Genomic DNA, 14,436 nt, shown 5'->3' with positions numbered 1-14,436 from the left:
GGGGTTGGGATCCGTTGCCGGACATGGAAAAAAAAAAAAAAAAAAAAAAAAAAAAAAAAAAAGGAAGAAGTTAAATTGTCCCTGCTTACAAATGACATTATTTTATATGTAGAAAATCCTAGACATTCCACCAAAAAAACTGTTAAAGCTAATAATTCAGTAAAGTTGCAGGATACAAAATCTATGTGTAAAAATCAGCAGTGTTTCTGTACATTAACAACAAACTATCTGAAAGAAATCAAGAAAACAATCCCAATAATATATAATAACTAAAAAAAAATTTTTAAAGGAATAAATTTAACCAAGGAGATGAAAGACCTGCACAATGAAAACTGTAAAACACTGATGAAAGAAATTGCAGAAGACACAATTAAATGGAAATATTTCCCATGTTTATGGATTGAAAGAACTAATGTTAAAATGTCCATACTACCCAAAGCAATCTACAGATCAATGCAATCAATGACATTCTTCACAGAAATAGAAAAAACAATTTTAAAATTTGTATGGAACTACAAATGACCCCAGATGGCCAAAGCAATCTTGAACAAAAAGAGCACAGCTGGAGGTATGACACTATCTGACCTCAAAATATACAATAAAGCTATAGTAACCCAAACAGCAGGGCACTAGCATAAAAACAGACACAGAGACCAATGAAACAGTGTAGAGAGCCCAGAAATAAATTCACACATTTTTCAACCAGCCTATTTTTGACAAAGTTTCCAAGAATACACAATGGAGAAAGGACAGTCTCTCTTCAATAAATGGGGTTGGGAAAACTGGATATCCACAAACAGAAATATGAAATTAGACCCTTATCTCATATCATTTACAAAAACCAACTCAAATCTAAGACCTAAAACTATGTAACTACCAGAAGAAAGCATAGGGGAAAACCTTCATGACATAGGACTGGGCAATGGTTGTGACCCCAAAAGCATAGGCTACAAAAATAAGCAAATGGGATTACATCAAACTAAAAATCTTGTGCATAGCAAAGAAAACAATCAATAGAGTGAAGAGACAACCTATAGTATGAAAGAAAATATTTGCAAAGCATATATCTGATAAGGGGTTAATATCCAAAATATATAAGGAACTCAGCTCAATAGCAAGAAAACAACTCAATTTAACAAATGGGCAAACGACCTGAATAGACATTTCCTAAGATGACATAAAAACAGCCAACCGGTATATCAAAAAAATGCTCATCATCGCTAATCATCAGGAAAATGCGAATTAAAATCACAATGAAATATCACCTCACACCTGTTAGAATGGCTATTATCAAACAGACAAAAGATAAGTATTGCTGAGAATATGGCGTAAAGGTCACCTTTGCACACTGTTGGTGGGAGTGGAAATTAGTACAGCTATTATAGAAAAGAGTATGGAGGTTCCTCAAAAAGTTACAAATAGAACTACCATATGATCCAGAGGCCATTGTATTTCTCATCACATCACAATCACACATTATATGAGATATTCATTCATTGATTTGTATTCCCCCACTATATATATCTGTTCACTTCTGTGTCTGCCCTGCTAGAACAACACCAGGCGCAGAGAGCGTCCTCCCCTCCCAAGAGCTGTTGAGTGCTAAATGAGTAAATAAGTCAATTTAGAATAAAAGAGATAGTTCACTTTACATTATTTAATTTCTGGCTTTATTTATTCTTAAGCAATACAACAAGAATTCTGTGACTTCTGGTACATACTGGGGATTTCAAATGTTCATCTTAAGGGAAAGTACAGTTGGAGAGTTCTATCCATTAGTAAGTCCTTCAAGGATTTAACCTCTTATTCATTTAACAAATATTAATGGAGCCTACTATATTCCAGGCTCTGCCCTAGGCACTGTACAAGGAAAGACAAACGTTATTCCCGCAAGGACTCAAATGGAGGGGGACATATAGACAATAATAGCAATTAATTAGGTAGGTATGGGTAGAAATCTGTATAATGTGCTGTGGTAGCGACAATAAGCGGGTCTCCATTTTCTTGAGGGGACATGGAAACGCTTCACCTAAGGCAGTGACATTTTCACTGCATCTTGAAAGACACATAAATCATTTTTTCTTCTTTTAGTCTGCTTTATTAAACTTGTATTCTAAAGGACCCTCATTAATCTGATATGCTTAATTCATTCAACATTGAGAAACTGCTATATATCTTACACGGGTCTAGGTTCTAGGAGTACAACCTAGAATAAGATAGGCAGGACATCCCATAACTAAGAAAACCAATAAAAATATTTGTGATAAGAACTAGAAAAGAGAAATAATAGAAGAGATTCATGTAAAATAGGAATACCTAATCTAGTCTGTAGGAAAAGCTCCCTCAAGCTTTCAATAGTATCAAATGATACTATTTCATTTATCCAAGCATGCATGAATTTATCCTCATCTGTTCACTAAGATAAAGAATAGTAATGAAGTTCCATTATACACATTAGAGAAAAACAAAGCTTGTTGGCACTTTATTTTGGCAGAGATAGGTCTTATGAGGAAAAAGAGAGGGCTGAGTTCCTGAAGCTATGCAAATACGTTCACATGGCAGAGCATCAATTCATCATTAATTCCAAGGGATGGTAGGTACAAAATATTTGTAACTCTACACAACCACACCCGGACATTGCCTGCCAAGGTGATCCATGCTGGGTCATCATTTGTCTTACTTCGAATTCTATTTCCACCTACTTCCCACCCTGGTTCTGACTTGTTCAGATCCCTTGGTGCCAATAATGAGCTACTATCCCTCCTGCAACCCACCTATGCCATGCCTCTAGGTGGACCCCACTGGCTCTTCCTGGTGGATTCCTCTGTCATTTGGCTCCCGTGGTACCATGTCATTCTACACATCTGCCCCATCTCTGCTGGAGCTGAACAGCGTCCTCCAACCCCAAGGGAGTCTTGTCACTTTTTAGAGTGTGACAGAGCTGTAAAGCAGGTTCTTCAGATCTAAAGGCTAAGAATAATTTTGTGCTGTTAAAAACATTCTGGCTAAGATGTAGTCACAACTAAATATGACTACTAAAATATTTAAAGTAGCATTTTGTCAAAATAATTAAACTGGCTTGTGACTGTTACAATCATCTTAGCCTGTAATAATGACTTTTCTACTTTCAAATGGTTCTTTCTCTCCCTTCCCCATATTTTCTCTAATGTCAATGCAAACTAGAGCTGTTTATTTCAAGATCACACTATCCAGATTTAGGATGTCTCCAGTAAGGTGGGTCATGAATCAAGGAGAGAACTCTAAGGCTTTGCTGAGCTATGGGGATTTCAAGGGCCTGGTTGCCTGTAAGACAGCAAGACTCCTCCAGGCTACATAAAATGTTCAGTCTTCTTTCCTTTTAAATAAAATTCAAATTAAAGCTTTTTTTTTTTTAAAGAACTAATCATGCTCCAGGTTCTGGGCAGGGAGTATGAGCAATAACAGAAACATTAATGGCCCTCAACTGGAGAAGCTCAGAGTCTTGAGGGATAGATTGACATTTTCCATGTGAAGGGGTAAGAACCTTAATAGTGGTCTGGATCAAGTGCTCTTGGCAGAGGAGGCAAAAGGCCCTCCTGTAAATAAAGATGACATATTATAAATATACAACAAGCAGCAGAGTCTCCTAGCCATGAGGTACATTTGGCATTAAGAATGAAAACTGACTACAGCAAACCCAGCTTGCCTAGTGGAGAGAAATCCCCTTAATCTACCCAGGAACCTTGGCTTCTTAGCACTTTTCTCTTGTGGTATATATAAGACACAATCTGTTTAATTTTACAGGATCTCTGTGTGTGTGTTCCTTAGTAGATTATGTTCTCATGGAGGATAGAGGCATTTTATTCATCTCAGAATCTGCCTCCCTAGTGATCTAGCAAAGTGCTTCATGATAATATAATGATAGTAATAATGATAATGATGAAAATATTAATGTAGTTATTTTTGTTATATCATCAAGGATAACAACTTCAGCCTCTTATATAGCACATATTATGTTGCTATATAATATGTTCTAAGCAATTCATATATAAACACACACAGATACATATATATATACACGTGTGTGCATATATGCATGTATATATTTGATTAAATCTACAAATAGACACTGTTATCCTGATTGTACAGATAAGACAACTGAGGCATGGAAGGGTTAAATAATTTGTTCAGGGTCATTAGAGATAATAAGTCACCAACACCTGCTTTGAAGGCAAGAAAACCTGGCTTCACTGTTCTTCCTCTTTTAACCACTACACTTGTTCATAGTAGTGACTCAAAAAATAATATCTGTTGAATTTGTACTTAATATTGAGGACCCAGGAAACAAACCAGGTTAAATGTAATCTGCTTTAAGCACTGAAAGATGCATATGATGTTAAAGTATGAGATAGAATGATGTAGTGGAAATAGAACTGTAGGCTACATTCTAGAGCTGCTTTAGACACTGTCTGGCTGTGGGTCGCCGAGTTCCTGCAACTCTTAATTTTCTTACCAATAAGGGGAATAGAAAAACAGTTATAAATGATTCCAGTTTTAAAATTTTATACTTTAATTTCCATTACCCATGTGCCTTTCATGATATTATCATCTTTATCCATCTAAACAGATATTCCACAATGACAGGAGGAATACAAGGTATGGGAATTCTTAAACCATTGATAAAATTTTTCTAAAATCATAGATCTATGTATAGTAAAAAGACCATCTATAAAATCACATTTTTCTGGGGAAATGTTGTTGCATAATGAAGTAATAATTTATTGTAACGTGTATTTATAATGCCTTCTTGGGCACATTGGCTGTCTGAATCATTCTTCATCATTGAACTCACACACTGAGTTAAAAAATAAATTCAGTCCCAGCATGAGCTTAATCATAAATTCTATAACAATTTAGTATTTCAAGTTATGTTTTATATGACCTTAGAATTTAGTATTACAACAAACAAAGGGTAGGCGGGGGGAAGAAGACACAACAATTACAATAATTCCTTGAACTTGTTAAGACAAGTGAACAGATATGATGTAGTGAGGGGGTTGGCGAGAGAGGGAGGGGGGAAAGAGGAATGGGTAAAGGGACACGAAAATCAGCTACAATGTATACTGAGAAGTTAAAATAAAATAAAAATTTTAATATTACAGCCTGAATGCTATCTGAAATTATCAATTATTGCTCTCTAATTCTTTTGAAGTGTTCAATGAAAGCTACTATATAACTCTCCATATCTCCAACATGATATGTTTTAAAAGGATTGTGGATCTTCAAAAGTTTGTTTTTTGGGGTTTTTTTCTTTTAAAGCCACTGGTCTCTTTTATCAAACAACTCTTCAACGTGACATTTTAAAAACATTTCTTCCCCAGATTTTTATTGGTGAGATATCCATGTATTTCATAAAATCAACAAGAGAATCCCTGATTGCCCAGGAGAAAACAATTCTGACTGGAGAATGCTGTTACCTGAACCCCTTACTCCGAAGGATCATAAGATTCATAGGTGAGTACAAGAGCATGCTGAATTAAGCCTCACAAAGATAAAACTTATTAAACTTACTCAAGGTGAACACACTTGATAAAATAAACTAAACTATGGAACTATCAACTTTAAAAGCAAGGGCTGCTTTGGAAAGTTTCTAGGAAGAACAGAAATTGAGCCTGATCCTAGGGCCAAGTCAACTTTTTGACCCTTGAAGTGAAGTGGTACTTATTGTCTTATGATTATAACTTTGATTTTTTTCCCTATGCAACATTTATCAGAGATTTTCCTCAGACATATATTTTAGCATTGATTGGATATTGCCATATACCCTTTAGCTGAGTCAGGCAAGGTTTGGGGGCAACTGGGGACATCGATAAAATGACTTTAGAAATAATCAAGTTTCCTGACAAAAGATTTCTCTTCCAGTATTTTTTATGCAAAGAATTTAACAAAGAATGGGAGATCTGATTTATCAGATTCTTGAAGACAATGTCTTTCCAAAGTTGGAAAGCAAATGCTTTTATTAGTGTTCATGACAAGGAATAATGAAGGCATGATCTACATCTCTCCTTCCAGGACTTTTATTAAAACCCCTGGGGTGCTATGGTTGATGATTATAGGTATGGGAATTCATATGTGTATGGGTATAGGTAGGCATATAGATCTTGCAGAGTTCTTGCACATTAAGTACTCAAAGAATAACTATTACAGCATTCTAATGAGATCCTGCAAATACCTACTGATCAAATCTTCACGGGCGCCACGATAAAACTCCCAAAGTGTGAACATGGCTAGTATTAAAACAAGCCATGTTGCCATTTAGAACATATAAAACTTATAACTGAGAAAGTAAGGACCAGAACACAGCATGCTCTCAACCTTTTTGGTAATGCTTAATATTTTTTTTCCCCCTGTTGTAGGAAAGGGTTAAATTTCTTCAAGCCGTGAGAACATAACTACATCAAAATCAAATATACAATAACTTCTATGATTGGAGGGGGAATGAGGGAAGTATTAGAGTGAGAAGCCTAAGAAAATCAAATTTAAATGAGTCAACCCTTAACATTAGTCTTACACATTTACTGATGGCATTTGCAAAATAAAAGTTTTTACAGACTGTGGACATCTGCAGTTGGATCATTGGGTATACCCTGATCAATATGATGTCACCGTCTACTTCATTCATTCCAAACAATGGTTCCTTTCAAAGATGTCCAGAGTTTGATCATTTTCCACCAGAGTGACTAGATAACAAATCATCAAGGGGAAAAGAGAAGGACAGAAGAGAATATTTACTATACACTTTACATACATTATTTCATTTAATTCACCCCACACTTTGCAAGGCTTTTTGCAGTCCTAATTGTATAGATGAAAATCCAATAGAAAGAGGTGTAAAGTAACTTTTCTCAAGGAGTATATGTGTGCATATATGCACATACATGTACATAATTTGATTCAAGGAAGAAGATTTTATGGCCACCATCTAATCTGCTTCCTGTACATATAATTAAAATAAGTTATTCAGAGTAGAGGGTTATTATATTACAAGTAAATAGAAAAATCTTTAAAAGTCACTGTTATTTTTCCTTGGCAAAATTAAGTCATACCAATTTGTGGCCCACCCCAGCTGGGGTAGGATTCAAGAACAGAAATTTTAACAGGCATTTGTCACTTATATAGGCCTCTGCACATTGGCAGAGCCAGTCTTCGTTCACTGAGGGATGTCAGAAGACCCCCCACCATCAAGGAACAAATCCTCCCCATTGCCTGTTGTAGAGTCTGAACTTCTCACTTGAGACACAGCAGTGGGCTGAGTCATGGTTTCAGGAAGACTACTGTTAAAGTAGAAATTTGTCACCCCGGAGAAGCATCAAATCCCCACACTCATAATCAATGACACATTAGTCTATTTGGGTTTATTGTAAGCTAATAGAGAGCTGGGTCCTGGTAGCATAAGCCAGAGACATTCAAATGAGGCCAGTTAGAATTCAGCCTCATGAGATGCTGCTTATAAGGAAGAGATGCTCGAGTAAAGAGACAACCAGCAGGTGACAGGTAAACCTTGGAGAATTAGAGGAAACAGCACTGAAAGGCAAGGGGAATTGCTGGGTAAAAAAAGCACTTCATGTTTTCCCTCTTCAGTTTTATGACACCAGAATCTTCCCAGGTGCTCGAGTCAAAACCCTGGGAGATACCCTAAGCTATCTGAGAACTTGTTAGAAATGCAAATTCGTAGGCCTCATTTCCAATTGGAAAGTCTGGGGATCAAGCCTGATAATCTGTGTTTTAACAAGTCATCCAGGTGATTCTGACCCACGCTAAAGTTTGGGAACCACTAGCTTAGGCCCTTAAAATTCTGTGCCCCTTTAAGTGGTCTCCCAACATCCTGTCTTGCAACTTAGCTGCCTAGACAATTAGCTGCCTTGTCTTCCTGAGCCTTGCACCTACATCTTTTATAAGCACTTATCATATTACTATGATTTCTTAAGTCTGTTACGCCTATCAATTTGTGATCCCTTGGAGAGTAGAGACTATCTTTTTCATTCTATGTCAATAGCATATTGCAAACTGCCTGGCACATGGGTTTTCAATAAATGGTTATTTTTTTTGGCTTGTTTTTTTGATAAGAGCAAAATAAACTTTGTTAAATCACAGATTTGCCTCAAACTATTTTCATAAATATTCATTTGCCTCCTATTTAATTAACTTTATTACCACTCTTCAGTTTAGTTCTAGGAAATTAAAGAGCATAAATAAGGCAATTTTTAAGAGGAAGCTGGAGAAGTCTATTCTGACATTTTATATAGGAGGGTTGGAGGTGGAAGGAGGAGGGGGAGAAGGCTATCTTGAGAAGGGTAACTTTTTCTGAGCATCTGTAAATTAATTTTTTTCATAAGAGAAAGAAGACGTACTGCTTGGAATAAAGACCCTTTAAACGGAAATGTTTCCTCTGAAAAAAAAATTAAAGTGAAATAAAGTAGTGATGAAAATGTATTAGAAACGTCATTGCGAAGAGCTTAAGTCTTTTTTTCTAGCCCAGTAGCCACCTAAATAATATACAGTTGGCATTGGAAAATGACAGCTGTTTCAGCTAACTATTCTAATTAAGCTGAAATGGCATAACTTTTCTTTTGCAGTTTATGTAATTATTCCAGAACTCATTACAGATAGTATTTCCTAACAAATACTATCAGCTTCACAGTGCAGAAAAGGCCAATGAAGTAGCAAAAAAAATTTTAAGGAAATAATGCTTTATGCTGTTAAGGATGAGAAAAACTTGGGATTCTTATACATTTCTGGTGAGATTAAATTTATATGCTGTTTCTGCATTGAAATTTGACAGTATTTATTTCAGTACTATATATAATAAGCATATATTTATTTCAAAAATAAGTGTTCTTTTTAACCCAAAATTTTACATCAAAGAGTCTATCCTAAGAAAATGATTGGAGATGTAAATTAATTTTAGGAACTAAAATTACTTTATAATATAGAGATATTTAGTAATTTTCTTTTTTAAATAATGCTGCCACTGTAAGTTGCAACCTCAGAAAATGTTATTTTTAAAAATTTCTAATGAAGGGAGAATATTCATGATATGTTACATAAAAAGGTTAAACACTATGAATCTATAATTATTTCTAAATAAAAAGTATATATTATATAAACATACATGTATGTGTGACCCAGTGAAAAGACACTAAAGGGAAATACTCTGAAAATTAGCTGTTGTCACTGAGTTGTAGGATGATGGGTGAATAACTATTTTCTTCTGGTTTCAATTGTTCTGTAATTTCTAGTTTTTTATCATGAATATGCATAATTTTAAAATCAGAAAGAGAGCGAAAGATCTTTTTAATAAAAAGGATATATTAAATAAATGTATACGTTTGTGTGCGACCCATTGAAAAGACACTGAAGGGAAATACACTAGAAGTTAATTTTGTCACTTCTGAGTTATAAGATTACAGATGAATAATTTTACTTCCTTTTGCTTTCTATTCTGTAATTTCTAGGGTTTTTTTATTATGAATATGTATAATTTTGAAATGAGAAAGAGACAACGACCTTATTAAAAACAAAAAAATTTAAAAGGGTGGGTGGCAAAATGAAGGCTATCCAGATCATGGTCTCAATGTAGAAAGGAGAGCTGAAAGTGGCACCTTGGCTCTCTAATTCTTTGCCTTTTCCAGTCTGTGTGGCATAGACTTGGAGGGATAATTCCCAGTCCCACCCCACAGACCCAAATTAAGTTTTAAATGAGAAAGTGGCTGAAATAGTGAAGTCAAAGAGAAAACACTCAAATTAATCTCTTCCTTGAGTAAATGCTAATTGTGTTGACCTTGACAGAGGGAACTGAATTCCTCTGATTCACCAGTCCAACAATACATATTTTTCCGCAAGTTCTCATTGTAAAAAGGATGTCTAATCTCCCAGGTTTTAAGTATAAACCTTCATAACTAACCTCCTCTACCCATTTCTTTTTATTTATTTTTTATTGTAACAGTTGATTTTACATATCTGTGGGATACAGAGTTAAATATTAATACTCTACCTGTTTCTAAGCCATTGTTTAATTTCTCAAGTTCTATTTACATGATATGGGAAGGGAGGAAAGGAACTGGCTAACAAATTTAAGCAACATTTTATAAAAATAAATGTAGTCAAATTAGTAACACGTATTTAAACTTCTCCCTTTTCTTATTCTTTTCCCCTCTCTATACCTTTCCCTTCTTGTATCATTTCCTTTGGTGTTGCATTACATTGCATAGCAACAATACACAGATTTAAGTTCTCAAGAGAGATAAACCCCCGCATTCCTTTCTCAGCAAAAAAAGACTAAATAAAGTCACATTTTCCCCAAAATTCATAAAGATAAGTTCAACTGAATTTCATTCACAAATATGCTTGAGTAAATATTCTGGTATCAATTATTCAATAGTAACTTTTTAATTTAATATTGAAAAGTAAAGGTATTAGAATTTGATGAGGGTTTTTGGTAGATTTCCTTCTATACAGCAAATAAAAGTTAAATTTCCCTTCCTGGACAGCTACTTTCTTTTGAGTTAATAAAAATAACTGATACAAATATGCTAAGATTAGACGGTCTATTAGCACCTAAAAAAGCCTGTCATCCAGAAGCTATTTATTATGGTCTTTCATTTGGGATCATACAGTTGTTCCATTATTACTTCTAATAAAAATTTAATTAAATACCAAGCAGGCCTTCTGCCATTTAGGTCAGATCCAAGGATTAGGTAGCACTGGACAGAATAGGAAGTGCCATGGTAAACAGTTAATTCATGTAACATTAATTGCCATAAATTAAGTGTGAACTAAATGAAGCATGAATATTTTAAATGCAGTTTCAAAGGTCATGGTGTTTTACGGTTGTAGGAGTTGATACCCTGAGACGAGCTTAATGTCACCCTTTTCAAGAACTAGAAAATCCTTCTCAATTTTGAAAGTTATGTAAATGTGCTGTATCTGAAAAGAGACTTTATTTCATTCAATCAGTCCATTTCTAGTAGCATTCAGTATTTATAATTAAATTATAGGTGGGGGGGCTGGTCATGTTCATTCAACCTTAAACAAATAATTTATTGAGTACCTACTATATACTAGGCTCTAATTAAGGTGTTGAGGACATATTAGTGAACCAAATAGAAAGAAATGTGCCCTCGTTGAGTTTATATTCTAATGAGGGAAGCCAAACATTAAACAAAATAAGTAAGTACATTATAGTGTTTGTTGTAAGATAAGTGCTACAGAGAAAAATAACTAAGGAAAGGAAATACAGAGTTTGAGAAATCAGGTATGCAATTTTAAATGGAGAGGAGAGGCTGTCATAGAGTGAGAATTGTCTAGAGTTGGTAATAACTTCATCGCAGGACAAAGCAATCAAGACAGGTACAATCCTAGGGAACTAGGTGCCAGAGAACTAGCCCAGCTCCATGTGCTAACCAAGGAGGTTCAACTTGCCCAGGTAGTCTAGCAAGAAGTCATGGTGCTCAGGCACCCAACTTTATTTCTGAGTCATCAGTCTTGACACAAAAAACATCAAGAGTAAGGCAGGACATGAGCCTATAAGCAAATGAAGAAACTTCTAGAACACAACAAGAGGAACCAGAGTTGAAGCTCAGGTACATTGGTCAGAAGAAGAGAGCCCGGATGGATATTAAGAAAAAAAATGGAACCCCCGTTTCTGGACCCCATGAGCAGCCAAGCCACCAGACCTTGAGACTAAGATGTCTGGTACTTCTAGTAGGGATCAGGATTGGCCCCATGGGTGGAGTTCAAGGATGCAGGGGGAGGAAGGATGCTGAAGCTGGGACCATGCTTCACCTAAAAGACACATCTGGGGAGCAACCTCTGCCCAGGTCTCAAGAAGTTGTGATGAGGTTGCTTTGGGTTGCTCTTCTCACAGTACGGAAAATGAATCTACTTCCCTTTCAATGTCATCCTCGCTGAATCAGAATATTACAGACCTGAACAAGACTCTTAGCCCAGAGCTCTATAGGTTACCCTAATTACCAAAAGTTATTGAGTCATATATGAGACTCTAGCGATCGTCCTCTGAGGGACCTCCCCAGCACCAGTGTTTAGAGTCTAGACTCCAATAAAAGGACTGAGCAGAGAACTGCTTTCTCTAGCACTTTTCTGGTTAGCCAATGCAAATTCATGACCCTTCAGTAAACTGCAAAGCAGAGTTTCTGACCCTCAGAACTGTTAAGATTTTGGGCCAGATAATTATTTTTTGTATAGAAATAGGGTACTATATGTACTGTGTGCATTGTGGGATATTTAGTAGCACCCCTAGCCTCTACCCACTAGATGCCAGTAGCACCCTTTCCTCCATTAGTGACAATTAAAAATGTCTCCAAACATTGTCAAATGTCCCCTGGGGCAGGATCACCCTCAGTTGGGGGGGGGGCGGGGGAAGCATATTTCACAGACTTTTAAAAAGTTATATGAATATTTTTGCTCTGTAAGATATCGCATAGCAAAGTTAGGCACGGCAAGGTAGAAAAATATTATCTGGACATATAAAATGACTCCCAACCCTTAGTAAAGAACTGTTTGAAAGCTTTCTATAATAAAAAAGAAGGTAGGGTGTGTTATGGAAACAATTTGAATTATCACATTAGAACACAATAAAAGTGAGTAGGGAATGCATCCGTCACAGGGCAACAGCACCGCATCAGCGTCTGTTAATCCCCCGCGGGCTGGCAGCTGCGCATGGGGGCTGGATGCTGGTGTGGTGGTGGGAATGCGAGTGGATTCAGATCATCAGCTTCAGCTTTAGAAACTTAAAAACACAAAGGGCAGAATTTGAATTCTGATAGTCCTCTGAAAACTCAGGCTTTGCCATCCCTGTGCTTGGTCACCTCGGCGGACACACGTCCCTCTCTCACATTAGTTTGTATCTGGGGCATACTCTCTAGCCTTATCTGTGTCCACATCTTCCATCCATTTCATTTTAAAATTATTGCCTCTGGCAAACTTTGGGAGTTTTAGTGTATCAATCAGGATTTAGATCCACACTGCCTAGCGGGGCTGAGTAGCAGATAGTTAGAGGTTAGCAGGTGAGAAAGGGGGCAGACATTTGAGATACGAGTGGATTCAGATCATCAGCTTCAGCTTTAGAAACTTAAAAACACAAAGGGCAGAATTTGAATTCTGATAGTCCTCTGAAAACTCAGGCTTTGCCATCCCTGTGCTTGGTCACCTCGGCGGACACAGGTCCCTCTCTCACATTAGTTTGTATCTGGGGCATACTCTCTAGCCTTATCTGTGTCCACATCTTCCATCCATTTCATTTTAAAATTATTGCCTCTGGCAAACTTTGGGAGTTTTAGTCTATCAATCAGGATTTAGATCCACACTGCCTAGCGGGGCTGAGTAGCAGATAGTTAGAGGTTAGCAGGTGAGAAAGGGGGCAGACATTTGAGATGAAGCACTGAGGAGCTGTCCTGAGAAAGACACTCTTGTTGTGATAAAACCGTGTTGTCAACAAGTCATGTAATTTATGCTTTGGGGAAGTAGAAATGCATTTTTTAGTTTTTTCTATTTGTAAAAATATATGGGGTGGGTTCCTAGTTGATTACTCATCTTTATTAAGTAACTGTCCTTCATCTTTACTTATCATAATGAGTAGTCACAATAATGACAAAGGCAGGGCGTTTTTAANAAGCACTGAGGAGCTGTCCTGAGAAAGACACTCTTGTTGTGATAAAACCGTGTTGTCAACAAGTCATGTAATTTATGCTTTGGGGAAGTAGAAATGCATTTTTTAGTTTTTTCTATTTGTAAAAATATATGGGGTGGGTTCCTAGTTGATTACTCATCTTTATTAAGTAACTGTCCTTCATCTTTACTTATCATAATGAGTAGTCACAATAATGACAAAGGCAGGGCGTTTTTAAAAAACCACCAGCTCATCACATTGTGAAAGGTGCTCTATTAATGCAAAGGATGAATACACATAGAGTTGAATACTTTTTGTTTTAGATTGTTAGAATTATAGCCTTCTTATCACTTTCTTCTGTTTAAAAAAATAATTTTATAATCAATTTATAATTACTTCCCTCAATTATAATAACTCATATCTATTTACAAAGCTCACAATTTATAAAGAATTTTTACAATTATTTTCTGTTATTTGAATAACTACCTCATGATGTAGGGACTATTTAAAGCCTATTTTACAGATGAAGTAAATGAGGTTTGGATTCATTGATTTAAACATAATCTATGTTTATGATTAAAACCACATCATCAAGACAAGACTGTTGTCAGCCTTTGGTGTTTGCAGAGACCACAAGAATCTTTGTTCTGTAAACCCCTGAAATTTACCATCAAGGACCTGGTGTATTCAATTTTGTCAGAAACTTCTTTTTGAAGCATAAGATGGTATTTAATGTACACGTATCAACTTACATCAATTGATTGTATCAT

At 36.0% G+C, this 14,436-nt stretch overlaps 1 protein-coding gene across 1 annotated transcript in view; it reads left to right on the top strand.

The window, feature by feature from the left end:
* The window catches only part of LOC103607003 (lipid phosphate phosphatase-related protein type 1), a 51,165-nt gene that overhangs the window by 13,995 nt on the left and 22,734 nt on the right, over window positions 1–14,436 (top strand). Inside the window, exon 2 of the mRNA XM_008591559.1 lies at window positions 5,361–5,493. Coding sequence (XP_008589781.1) covers window positions 5,361–5,493 — 133 coding nt within the window. The remainder of the gene's footprint in view (window positions 1–5,360; window positions 5,494–14,436) is intronic.

The sequence above is a fragment of the Galeopterus variegatus genome, unplaced genomic scaffold (assembly GCF_000696425.1).
Source record: "Galeopterus variegatus unplaced genomic scaffold, G_variegatus-3.0.2 Scaffold7034, whole genome shotgun sequence".
NCBI classification, from domain to species: domain Eukaryota; kingdom Metazoa; phylum Chordata; class Mammalia; order Dermoptera; family Cynocephalidae; genus Galeopterus; species Galeopterus variegatus.
Note: the sequence above shows the minus strand (reverse complement) of the source record. Positions and strands in the feature narration are given on the sequence as shown.